Source organism: Rhamphochromis longiceps, linkage group LG19, assembly GCF_057381845.1.
Source record: "Rhamphochromis longiceps isolate RC_006_pf linkage group LG19, R_longiceps_female_GT1.1, whole genome shotgun sequence".
In the NCBI taxonomy this organism is placed as follows: Eukaryota; Metazoa; Chordata; class Actinopteri; order Cichliformes; family Cichlidae; genus Rhamphochromis; species Rhamphochromis longiceps.
The window spans coordinates 26,082,344-26,095,576 of NC_140575.1; the positions used below are offsets into that span (position 1 = coordinate 26,082,344).

Below are 13,233 nucleotides of genomic sequence, written 5' to 3' on the forward strand. Positions count from 1 at the left end.
GACAAATAACTGAAGAAACCTAAACTGGGAAAACTAAATAGCAAACCTGAGATCATACAAAACAGGGTGAGGGGCAGAGCGCTGCAGACTAAGGAACAGAACACCATGGAACGCAGACGAACCAACAACAAGCACAGACCGACACCCACTATATATACACACACAAGGTAATCAGGTAATCACACACAGGAGGGAAGAACAGCTGATCCTAATACACAAAGACGACTGGAGGATAAAAGCTGAACACAATGACAACACACACAGACCTTCAAAATAAAACAGGAAATCCAGAACAAGAACAGGGCACAAGGGGAGGACACAAAATACCAAAATCAGAATAACTAGAACATAGAAAAATAATCATAAAATACAAAATGCTGGGTCAACGACCTAGCACCATGACAGACACAAGTCTTTAACCAGTGTTTATGACGCATGGTTTCAAATCACCAAGAAAACGGTGTCGAAAGTGTTCACTTTCAGGTGTCATAACAGAACTTCACTAACAGGGTGAAGTCATATTGACTGTGTCCATGTTTATTAAACAGTCTGTGAAGTCTTATGGAAACATGAATGAGGCATCTGCACTAAAACCTCTTCAGTGACTGTCATCCCCCACTGTGGTGTTTACAGAATAGTCAAAATTTTAATTAATATTCCCATTTAGTAGCACAACATAAACCAGAATAACATGAACTTTGAACATGAATGTGGGAGTGATTTCAGATTTGAAGGACAAGGCTAAAAATCACAAAATTAAAACCATTTTAAAAAGCAGACAAAAACACATAAAACGAGGTTGAACTGTGTGTTTTCTGGCAGACATTCTACAATTTGCGGTAACTTTTTCTGCATGCCTTTTGTTCCACAACAATTTTCAGCACTAGCAATTGTGGTGAAGCCTGATATCCTGCTTGGCAAGATTTGCCTTCATTTTGAGGACACCTATGGGTGTACCCTTGCCCACAACCCATTTTGAGTAAACACTTGGCAATTAAAAGGTGGTTTGGGGGACAGATATACAATAAAAAAAAAGAAAAAGTTATGTCTATACAGCCAACAAAAAGAAGCATGTTTGTGCGTCACAACTGGAAACTTGTTGAAAGAGTCACATGTTTAAGTCTGGAAACTCTGAGTCAGAAACACCAGAAACACTTAGCAAGACCCTGTTTCAACATGAACCTTTGGATGTTCAACTTAACATTCAAATGCATCATAAAGATTCATAAAGCGAAAGACCGCATGTTGATTTTATTCATCGTTATGCTCTGAGTGAAACAAATAGTGGCATCATTTGCATCTTCAGCAATAAACTTTATAACAAAAAAGTTGTATTTACATAAATTATTTTACAGTACACATATTTACATCACAGAACCAGTACAGCCAAGATACTGATGACTACTACAGTTTGTAATATATGAATCCAACAATATCACACACTGGTGAGTTGTTGCAATATATAAAATATGTCTTCATTTTTTTCCAGTTCAAGCTAAACAACAGTGTTTTGCATTTGGTAGTAATCTGTAATACAACCACCTTTTCTAAACGTAACAGTGAGACGTTGTGCATCAGCTAACATACTAAAGAAAGAGTTCGTTAAAAGGTTTCTTAACAATGTATGATTAAGTCTGATTATTACAAAGCTACATCCACTGCGATTTCACGAACTTCATTTGATTTTAGATTTCATTTGAACCATTTAGTTTAAGACAATATCATTAAATGACTGCCCACTATCCTTCTGTGCTTTTGTTTGCAAAAAGCAATTTGCATACAGCATTTTATACAGAAGTTTTCAATGTGGAGGACAGGTTTGAACGTGTGGAGTCAGATAAGGTTTTCCTCTGGTGGCCCCACTGCTGGAAGAGTTCTCTGACTTTTTTCCGGAAGTTCTTTCCTACAATAACGTATAGGATCGGGTTAAGAATGCTGTTCAAGAAGGCTAAGTAGGTGAAGATCTGGATGCTGATGTCCACAGCATTTTCAAAGTGACAGCCTTCCAGTATCCCACCTCGTAAAAGCACATCTACTATGGTGATTACATGGAATGGCACCCAGCAAATTAGGAAGGCTACAAGGACTGCCAGGACCAAAATGGTGGCCTTTCGTTCTGTGTTTTCAGCATTGAACCTCTCAATTGCTTGCAATTTCAAAGCCTGAATAATATTAAAAGTGCAAAAGGAGATAATTGAAATGGGAATAACAAAGCTAAAAATGATCAATATCCCATCACAGATAACTTGTACGTTGTGGTTTGGATAGTTTAGATAGCACACAGTACCATATTCAGGGAAATATCTCACTTCCCTGAAGATGAACACGGGTATACTCAGAAGCAAGCCAAAACCCCATGTCAGCAGACACCCTAGTTTAGCATATTTTGGACTACGCATTCTTCCATGTGACATCGCATGTACCAGCGCCACATAGCGATCGATGCTAACCAGAACAAGAAAGTATATGCTGCAGTAGGCATTCATCTTAATTCCCACATTGATAACTTTGCACATGAAATGACCAAAAGGCCATTTAAAATCATTGAGCATGTTAACGGCCCAGAAGGGCAAACAGGACACCAGGACTAGGTCAGCAGCAGCCAGGTTGCTCAAATAGATTTCAGCTATGGTGCACGCCTTCTTGTGGAAGCAGAAGACAGTCAGAACGAACATGTTAAGCATAATTCCCAGCACGGTGATGAGCAGAATGTACACTGGTTGGTGTGCAGTGAGCCACTCCCATAGTTCGTGATCTGGACAATGAGTCTCATTGGTGTTGTTATTGTTTCCATATGATATAGTGGTGCTGTAGTCTGGGATGCTGTAAAGACAAAATGAGACATGAAGTAAATAGGCAGTTAAACATCAACAGTACATTAGGTTCTTACCTTGAGTTTATGTAAAATACCAATGCGATAAATATGGAGCTTTAGCCAGCACTTAGCTGGCTATCGTCTCTGCAAACCCAACAGTTGCCCTGCTACATACAATATTTACCATACAGATATGAAACTGATGTCATTCTTCTTATCTTATTCTAAGAAAAGAAGTAAATAAGCATGTTAATGAACAGATGTCCTAACTGTACATCCATTGTGTGCTGTTTGTCATTCTTTCTCTGTCGACCAGGTTCAGTTTTCCAACTAGTTGATTGCTGAAGAAATCTCCACCCACTGACTTAGCCTCTTGTTTCAACAAGAACAGAGCTGAACATGAAAGCCTGTAATAAACGTGATGAATACATTTCTGGTTGTGGAGCAAGCTACTTTGCAGCTATGACCTTTGTATTGAACCAAAGGATAAGCTTAAAACATAAAGAAATTGTTGAACAATAAGGGTGTTTGCACATCTGCAGCACTCAAAAATTATATAAGCTTGTCTGAGACTGAACCACCTTGTTCCACTAATGAGCATCAGGCATAGCATAATGTTGTTTATGCTTCTGCTTAATTCCCCTATCATGTTACCTAATTGGCAATCTGTTCTTTCAAACCATACTGTATGTACCCTATGCTTACATCCACGTGTGTGAATGTTTAAGAGCAATTAAAATTACTGAAAGTTGCTCCAAAGTTTGTTTCTGTTGGCGTAAGGAGCACTTGGCAGCAATGTGGCAGACGGCACAATGGAGGGCAGAAGCTTCTGTTGGTTAAAATAACCAAATGTTTGACATGGATTAAACTCGTCTTTAGAAGAACATGCTTAGGCAAAACCTGAGCTCTCATATCATGTAGGACAACTGATGTTTTAATGTACAACAAAAAAGAATAAATGAAAAACAAAATAAAGAGAAAAAGATGCTTCTTCTGGTCATCGTCGATATGTAACTCTATACTTCTATACTCTACATTACACCCAAAAAGACATGTTTTTTTTTTAAGTCTCACTCGCTGTAACAACAAAGGCAAGAAGTTCATTTTAACAGCAGCTGTCAGCTATCAGTAGTTGTATTACCTGCTTTACACACATTGGAGTATATTTAACCTGCTTGAGCACATGGTTACTGACAAAATGATTCTAAAAAATAAAACAATTGGAAAATTGTTCTCCATTCTTAGGGGATTTTTTTTGGTTATATCTCACATGAAAGATTTAAAAATATATAGAGTATATTTGATTCATACATACCTTGTAGGTCTAAGAGTCATTTTCCTATGTTCAGATGTCCTGCTGCACTGTTAACAGTTAACTCCCCCACTCTAGTCTGCCTGTCTCTGCCTCACGCTCCTAAAGGAAACTGTAATTAAAGTGATGTCACCAAAAAAAAAAGAAGGCATGGCAAAAAACCCTCACTTCTCTCATTTCACATTCAGTCTGAATGCTCCCTGTCTGTTGGTCTGGGTTGCACCTTATTCAAAGATGCACTAGTAACATGCAACAAGCCATACTAATATCCAAAGTAGACTGTAGACTCTAGGCTCATCTTGTTAATCATGTTTCTTTTGTTTATTACATTATTCACATTATTGTCAGAGTGGGTATTATACCAGAGCGTACACAGGGTTGAAGGCCTGTTTTTGGTGAAAAACAGGAGAAGGTGGTGGAGAAACAGAAAAAGAAAAGGGACCAAAAGAAAGAGAGAAAAAAGGGGCTGCAGAAAAAAAAGGGCGCAAAAGGCTTTAAATATGTTATCTCCTCATGCTGGTACTGCAGCTTCTGCATGTACTGTAACTTCTGCATGTGTTTCCATTTCACGCTTTCGAGAGGCAAACCGTGAAATGGACATGGCAGACGGGTGCATCTGTTACGCAGTTTTCCGTGATATGGATTTGAATAAAACCAGGCACTTTTTGTCCCATGTACGCCTCTTAGTAAGTTCTTACAAAACTAAACAGTTGTGGCTTGACATAGTTCATGTTTACATGTTAAATATTTTCTGACCTGATGTATATACTCACTAGATAGCTAATTCTGGTTCTTAACGCAGCCAGTGACATCTCGGCAATTTAATGGTCAAGTCAATCTGCTGAAGTTCAAAGTAAGCATCAGAATGAGGAAAAAGGGTCTTTCAAGTAACTTTAAATGTGGCATGGTTGTTGGTGCCAGATGCGCTGTTCTGATATATTTCAGAAACTGCTGATCTGCTGGGATTTTCCCACACAACCATGTCTAGGGTTTACAGAGAATGCTCTGAAAAAGAAAAAACATATCCAGTGAACTGCAGTTTTCCAGGCAAAAATGCTTTTTTGATGCCAGATGTGAAAGGATAAGAACATATTGACTGCTTTGAGCTGTTAGAAAAGCAAAGTTAACTCAAGTCAACACTTCTTATACAAAATAGTGTATGCAGAAGAGCATCTCTGAAGGCACAATGCATCAAAACTTGAAGCAGATGGGCTAGACCACACCGACTGCGACTTCTCCGAACAGGCAAACTGAAGTTACATTTTGTAAACTATACCACAGAAGACTGGAAAAAAGTTACACGGTTCAACTCAATTCAATTCAATTTTATTTATATAGCTCCAAATCACAACAACAGTCGCCTCAAGGCGCTTTATATTGTAAGGTAGACCCTACAATAATACATACAGAGAAAAACCCAACAATCAAATGACCCCCTATGAGCAAACACTTTGGCGACAATAGGAAGGCAAAACCAGGCTCAGGGAGGGGCGGCCATCTGCTGCGATCCATCACAGCCTACCGGAATTTCATTGTTGACCATGTCCACGCCTTTATGACTGCAATTTTCCCAGCTTAAGATTGCTGCTTCCAGTACAATAACTTGTCATGTCATAAAATTAAAATCATCTCAAATTAGTTTCTTGAACATGAAAATGAGTTCAGTGTGCTCAAATGAGCTCTATAGTCACCAGATGTCAATCCAACAGAGCAGGAGTGTCCAACTCCAGTCCTCGAGAGCTACTGTCCTACAGCTTTTAGATGCGTCCTTGTTCCGACACACCTAAATCAAATGAATGGCTTGTTACCAGCCCTTTGCCCAACTTCATGGCATGCTGAAGAGGTAATTCAACCATTTGATTCAGCTGCGTTGGAGTATGGATGCATCTAAAAGCTGCAGGGCAGTAGCTCTCGATGACTGGAGTTGGACACCCCTGCAATAAAGCATCTTTGTGATGTGGTGGAACAGGAGATTTGCATCATAGATGCACTACAGCCAACAAATCTGCAACAACTGTGTGATGCTATCATGTCAATATGGAGCAATATCTCTGAGGAATATAATATGGATACACGTCCCATTAGTATTGTTGGGAAGAGAGTTCCTTACACCACTGAAGTGCAGAGACAAAAGAATCCATTTACGGCACTTTGTAATATTTCCCGTAAGATAATTATTGCAGTGAATAAAGCTGCCAATTTCTTTAGAAGTGCATTTTCACTGGGCATTATGGCAATATATCATTAGGGTAATCAACATCGCCTGAACAGATGGTTATCTTTGCATAGTAGGTTTCCATTTGGTGGATAAAAGCAATTTTACACAAAGATGTCAGATTAAATGTTATGTTACTTAATAGTCAGGTAAAACAGGTAAAATCCAACAAGTCAGAGAGTATTGTAAAATGCAGATTTGTTCTATCCCAACTCACGGTATTTTGGTACAAAATAAGCCTTAAATCTCTGATGATGTTCTGCAGCACCATATACATATTGGCACTATTAACAGAGAAAAAATACTTAAAATGTACAAATATACATGCCAGTGTTAAAAAATAATATGTAACAAATAGTGTTATGTATATTCAATTGGGTTAGTGCACATAGAATTTGGGGTCCTTAGGGACTAGTAAAGCGCTATATAAATACAGGCCATTTACCATTTACCATTGCACAGTGGTGGTTCATAGAGGAAATGGGGGAAAAATGGGGGGTAGGGGGTTACCGGTGCATGTGTGAGTTCAGGGTGGTTATATTCTTTGGGAAGAAACTGTTTTTGAGTCTGTGGGTTTTTCTGCTGTAGCGCTTCCCTGAGGGAAGCAGGCTGAACATGTTGAAACCAGGGTGGGAACTGTCCTTGATGATGTCTGCTGCTCTGCTGAAACAGCGGGAGAAATAAATATCCATCAGGGAGGGGAGAGGGCAGCCGATGATCTTTTGTGCTGTCTTGACTACACTCTGAAGCCTCGCTCTATCCGCCTTAATGCAGCTGCCGTACCATACCATGATGCAGTAAGTTAGCAGGCTCTCAATGGATGAGTGGTAGAAGATCAGCAGCAGGTTGGAGTTCAGTTTGTACTTCCTGAGGACCCTCAGGAAGTGCAGCCGCTGTTGGGCCTTAAGCATTGTTTGCATAAAATGCATGCTCAAAAAAAAGTTTTGTCTCACTCCGATTCCTTCTTTTTGCATGTTGAAGCTCTACTTGGAACCTTGTTAAGATCCAATCATGCAAAATATGACTTTTTGCCATTTTTCAAGTTGTCTTAAACTTCTGATCGGGACTGTATATTCAGTTCTGTCCTACCTACTGAAGAGCCTTCTGCATGTTAAATGTCCACTGTTTCAGCATATTCCTAAAATTTGCCGACACAAAACCACTGGACTGGTCTCTTTATCAACCGAAAAGCACTATGCAGGGTTCTTTGATCTTCTCTTTGTTGTGTTTTAAACAAATGGCAGTAAAGCCCTAAATTGTTGTACAATCCAAATAAACAAATTAAACAACGCGGTCATCGTGATGTGTTACCACCAGATACCAGATGCTTTTCCTCAGGGTGATGTCCATACTAATCGTCTAATCTCTAAACAGTCTCTCTTATATTTCATACTAATAAGATTTTCTGTAAACGAAAAAGGCTCGTGTCTATGTGACATATTACTAAAAAGCACCAAAATGGAATAAACAGCTCTCCCATTAAGCAAGCACTTATCTGTGGACTGAGATTTTCATATGACCTGCAGATAACATATGGGTGCACATCATGGTAATTAGAGATATGTAATAAGATTTTAGCTAAACACAGAATACTAGACCGAAGGCCATCTTCAAGTTATCACTGATTCGAAGAGACAAAGGGCTTAAAAGCTGTGTGGAAACAAAGCTCGTGTGTCTTGGTCATGCTCTTAATGTGCAACGGATGCATGATCACAAGGAAGTTAGTGAATAGACTGGTATTTTATAATCACGTTTCACTTCCCCACATCATGTCAGTCATAGGGCTGATACAGGCAAACTGTTGGACTATTCTGTTTTGTTTTGAGAGAACTGTTATTGTTATATAAGTATGTAATTAGATTGGTGAAGAGTGACCTCAGTTTGATCCCTGGCAGGTGGGATCCCTGCAGGCAGAGTAACACAGTTAACATTCATTTGTAGGCAGATTCCCAGCTGCTGTCTTTGGTTTTCCTCCAAGATGTGTCAGTGTTGCAGTAAATAGGTTGCTTGCTTCCTTTCCTCAATCACCATTTCCTCATTTCTAAAAAATATTAAATTTCAGATATCTTATTTGATGCCTTTTTATGCACTTGCATGATACATTTCTGTGTCTACTAAAGAGGGCAAAGGCTCCACTGACACAAAAGAACAAAAGGGCTTAGTTCACACATTTGTTGCAATTAATGCATACCCCAATTAGCCGAATTTGGGTTGTAATATTTACTTAAGAATAGAATCTGGGCCCTTATGAACAGAGTTTCCATGTTTGAATAAAAGTGGGGTTTTTTTAAGTCTTAAACTCACAGCCCTGCAATGTAAATAGCATTTGATGTAAATCTAAATTCTGCTCTGTTGCCTCTAAAGTATGGGCTTAATATAAAAGGAGCAGTTAAAAAAAAAAAAGCAAGTGAGGTTTCCTGCTGTAGAGAGAGGGAAATTTAGTGATGGAAATATTGCCACAACTTTGTTTGTGAGATTTAAAGTTACAGAGACTTCCCATTGTTGTTAGTGGAGGTGAAAGTAATTGCACACATTGCAAAGTTGTGTCTTGCTTCCTGAAAAATCTCCAAAACAGACTTTGTTTATAGAGTTGTATTTTAGAAGATGAATTGCACCGCTTCTATTTTCATCTAGAAATAGCTCATGCCATGCTTTCGATGGTTATCTCAATGACTCTGTAACAATAGTAAAGCGCTGCCAATGAAAACACTGATGTAACTGTGACTTTTGATGCTCGAAATCTTAAGTAGAGAATGTTGTTGTGGTTTCTTTCCACAGTATATTATGGGATGGTGGAAGGATAAACTTAAAGGAACACTGTGAAGTTTGGCTCTGATATCTCTAAGATTCTTGAGATTCTAAGCCATTTCTCTACCACTAGTTAAAAAAGGGGTTACTATATTGTGAAATAAATAAGCACTGCAGTCAAACACATCCTGTACAAGTGTTGTTACAAGCAATTTTAATAATTATATAAATATGAGGGCAATGCAAATCAGTTAATAAAAATAAAAACATCCACTTGTCCAGCTCTCTACAAATACACAAAATTCTATTACATAGAAAGGTGCCACCATATACTATACTCCCAAGTGGGCACACTGGCTGCCACCAGGAAGCCATATAATTAAGTACAAAGGAGGTAAAACACTAGTGGATAATGTAATCTGAAGGTTTCCGGTTCGAGCCCCGGCTTGGACAGTCTCGGTCGTTGTGTCCTTGGGCAAGACACTTCACCCGTTGCCTACTGGTGGTGGTCAGAGGGCCCGGTGGCGCCAGTGTCCGGCAGCCTCGCCTCTGTCAGTGCGCCCCAGGGTGGCTGTGGCTACAATGTAGCTTGCCAGTGTGTGAATGGGTGGATGACTGGATATGTAAAGCGCTTCGGGGTCCTTAGGGACTAGTAAAGCGCTATATAAATACAGGCCATTTACCATTTACTGCACATATAGACCTTGGAGTGCTGTGGTGAATCAGCTTTCTCTACTGAGCAAGACAGCGGGGGCCTTGTACCTCATGCAAAGCATCTTCCACTAACGCACCCACTATTCCCAGTAACGTGAAATCTCCTAAGGACCTAAGAAATCCCATGCTTTTAAATAGCACAACATAAAATAAAGTCTATTAACTTTAACAGCCTTTAAGAAAAAAAAAAACCTGTATAGAAATAAATCCAATGAATTGTCTCCCCCAGTTTATTAACTGAAGTTTTATAGACTTGCAAACTTAAAGGTCCTTGAGTAACAGGCTACATATCTGTCTGCTGTTGTTAGTTATGTCTCAGTGTGTGCAGTGAAGTACATAACGAATGTCTGGACGAGGGGGCGGCGACGCTCACGCTACTCCTCGAAAATACTCAGCTCATTTCCTGTCTCCTGCCTGTCTCAAAAGATTTTTTTCCAGGCCGTGAGCTCCATTACTCAGTGTCCCACCCCCATCTCCTCTTCCATAACTCCACACAGATTTGAGACAACAGGGAGCAGCTCTGGGTATTTATCGTTTTCACAGCTGCCTCGTACACTCTGGGCTTTTGCAAGGAGAGTGAGTAAGCGCTTACAAAAAGTGGAAGGAGTGGCCACAGGCCTGTCTGAAACCACTAATGCAACTTTGATGAGCACTAAACCTTGGAACACAAACCCATTTCTTCAAACATCAAAAATTCAACCAGTGCTGCTCAAATGTTCCTGGCAGATAATATACAAACCACAGAACAATGCTGTTTATACTGCTGGAAATCCACAACTTGTGAAATAAGTTGGTCACAGATGCCCCTGTTACATTTAATATTTTGATTTAATAAAGGCATTGCAAAATGTTGAAATCAATTTAAAAAAAGACAATCACAAACCAACCATCACAATTATTTTGCAAGACATTGAGTCAGCAGTAAGTGGGCAGCCACAGTCTGAATGTCTGTCGTCTGAAATTTACTTCTGTTTTCAGCTCATGGTTTGATTGTTTGAAAAAAAAAAACATTTTAAGAAGATTTAAAATTTTAAGATCCAGGAAATCTACCATTTATGGTACTTCAAACGTGTTTGCGTCAACTGACTATGGCGAAAGTTGTGTATGTTCATAGTTTACAGAAAAAGAGAATGAGAAGTAAACTGTGGTAGAAGATCACCTTATTAGGGAAAAATATTTAATCTTCCAGTGACTTGCAAGGTACGTAATCGTAGCTATAACTCATGGTTACGATTTACTTGACATAAATAATTTCAAAAGGGCAGTCTTTTATCAACAGAGACTCTGAGCAAACAGACTTTTGAAGTTCCCATCTGTGCTATTCTCGACACTAGCTATGTTGCTGCCAGACCACCTTAGCCAGTTATTTAGACTTACGTTTGAGTTTTGAACAGTTATTTTTAACAGCTTTCTTTGAACAGACCACAGTGCAAATTATGAGAAAAAGCTAGCTTTCTATTCTGATACTCAGCCTTCTGCAGCATACAAACACACTGTTTCATTTTTTTTTTTCATGTTTTTCAATTTCCTTTAAAAGAATGTCTGAAGACTAAAATGCAATAACTCAAACATGCTCGTCTTATTTTGATAGTTCAAGCCTCAAAACAGACATGCCTATCATCTGGCCTTGTTTTGAAATAAAAACAAACAAACACTGGTGTCACTTTTTAGAATTCTGCTCCTTACAGGCTCTCCACACTTACTTGCTTTGTGGCTCTTGAATGTCACCTGGCGTTCTCCTTTGCACATCTGCAAGAGGACTCTGTCACTTAAACATAAACATGTTTTTTTTGGCGCATCGGGTGCAACATGAGTCATCATAAGGTGCTCATAACACAGGATATGGGAGTGTTCCTTATTTGCTGACAGTCTGAAAGACTTAAAGGTCAATATTAGCTTTAGAAAAACTAAATAGTGGTGATACTTAGAAAATAAATCACAACTAGGTATTGCTATTGTGTGTTCTTACTAGTCAAAATGTTCCTCCATTTAAAAAAAAAAAAAAAGCTTTCAGAGAGCATTTATAAAATGCGAAAAGCACCTTTTGTTTATGTTTACTTTGTTTGTCGAGAGTTTAGTACTGGAAAGCAAGTTCTGTGATAAAACTAGGAAAGCTACATTGTTTTGAGAAAAAGGCAGTCTGTTTGTGATTATAATTCCAAAGGATAAGATTCTTCAAGTATCAGAAGACTTTGTGACATGATCCTTCCTTGGCTGCTCCCCAAGCTGCTTCGATTTGAAGGGTGTGGCCCTGGCTTCTGCAGGGGTGGGCCTCACAACATAAAGTACACACTGCACTTTGAGGAGAAGCCTGGTTCTTGAGAAATGAAGAGGGGGAATCTCACTTTAGGCAACAGGGATGAAAATAAGATATACTTTATATAGCTATGCTGTACTTACACAGTAATCTTAATGTATAATTAATCTAAAGAAAGATTTTAGAATCACAAACATTAACTGCAGACTGCACTTTGAGGAGAAGCCTGGATCTTTTCATGTAAAAATGTTTAATTTAGTGTCAAACTTAAGTCTCAGTATATGGGTATACTACTACTACTACTACTACTACTACTACTACTACTACTACTACTAATAATAATAATAATAATAATAATATAATTATAATAATATTCTACTATTCTACTGCGGCACCCACGGTGTGGGACGGAGAGATTTCGCAGGTCTTTCCTCCCCACTGCTGTCAGACTCCACAACAAAGACTTTAACTGAACAAACACACACATCCACACATGTGCAATAAGACAAAGTGCAATAATCTTTTCTGGCATCGTTGTATTTTTACTCAGTTGTATATAGCATTCGTATTCTATTTTTATCTTATTGTATATTTTTATTCTATTTTATTTTACTGTATATAGTATATTATTTTTATTCTATTCTGTACAGCTGTGTACTGTATTTATTCTTATTGTATTCTAATTTTTGCGTCATAACTTTTGCACTGTCCACTCCTGCTGTGACAAAACAAATTTCCCACGTGTGGGACTAATAAAGGTTATCTTATCTTATCTTATCTTATCTTATCTTATCTTACCTCTTTGAAAGTTTAAACATCATTCTTGTGTTTGTTACACTTTGTCATATTCATATTTGAACTGCAGAAAACCAAAGGGAATTTATTGGAAACACTTGTTACTCTGACTCTTTTGTATACAGGATGTAATGTGTCTACTTCAAATCTTCATTTTCCTGGATACCAGCGTTTGAAAAAAATAAATAGGGAGCCATCTACTGGGCAAAGTATGTAGTGTTCAGTGCCTTGACAGAATGAACAAATGAATTCCTAAAACTAAACAAATTTGGTGCACAGCACATGCATGAAAATAATTCACATGATATCGGCGTGCTTGTTGTCAGATGTGACATTAACTCTTCCTTGACCCGTTACAGAAAGAAGAGGTGCTTTTT

General features: G+C 38.5%; 1 protein-coding gene across 1 annotated transcript; it reads right to left on the bottom strand.

Annotated features, from left to right (window-relative positions):
- On the bottom strand, positions 1-4,221 carry LOC146646893 (B2 bradykinin receptor-like). Its single transcript, XM_085391286.1, has 2 exons — positions 4,131-4,221; positions 1-2,823 (listed from the first exon to the last, which is right to left on the bottom strand). Exons 1-2 carry the CDS (start codon positions 4,148-4,150, stop codon positions 1,788-1,790), a joined length of 1,056 nt encoding a protein of 351 aa, XP_085247412.1. The 5' UTR covers positions 4,151-4,221; the 3' UTR covers positions 1-1,787.
- Between the last annotated feature and the right edge of the window lie 9,012 nt (positions 4,222-13,233).

What these genes read in the sequence shown, in the direction of transcription:
- LOC146646893 (XM_085391286.1), bottom strand. Translation starts at nt 4,150, where the DNA reads ATGACTCTTAGACCTACAAG. An exon ending in ATGACTCTTAGACCTACAAG is followed by an intron (nt 2,824 to 4,130) that starts GTATGTATGAAT and finishes TTGTCTTTACAG; the next exon opens with CATCCCAGACTACAGCACCA.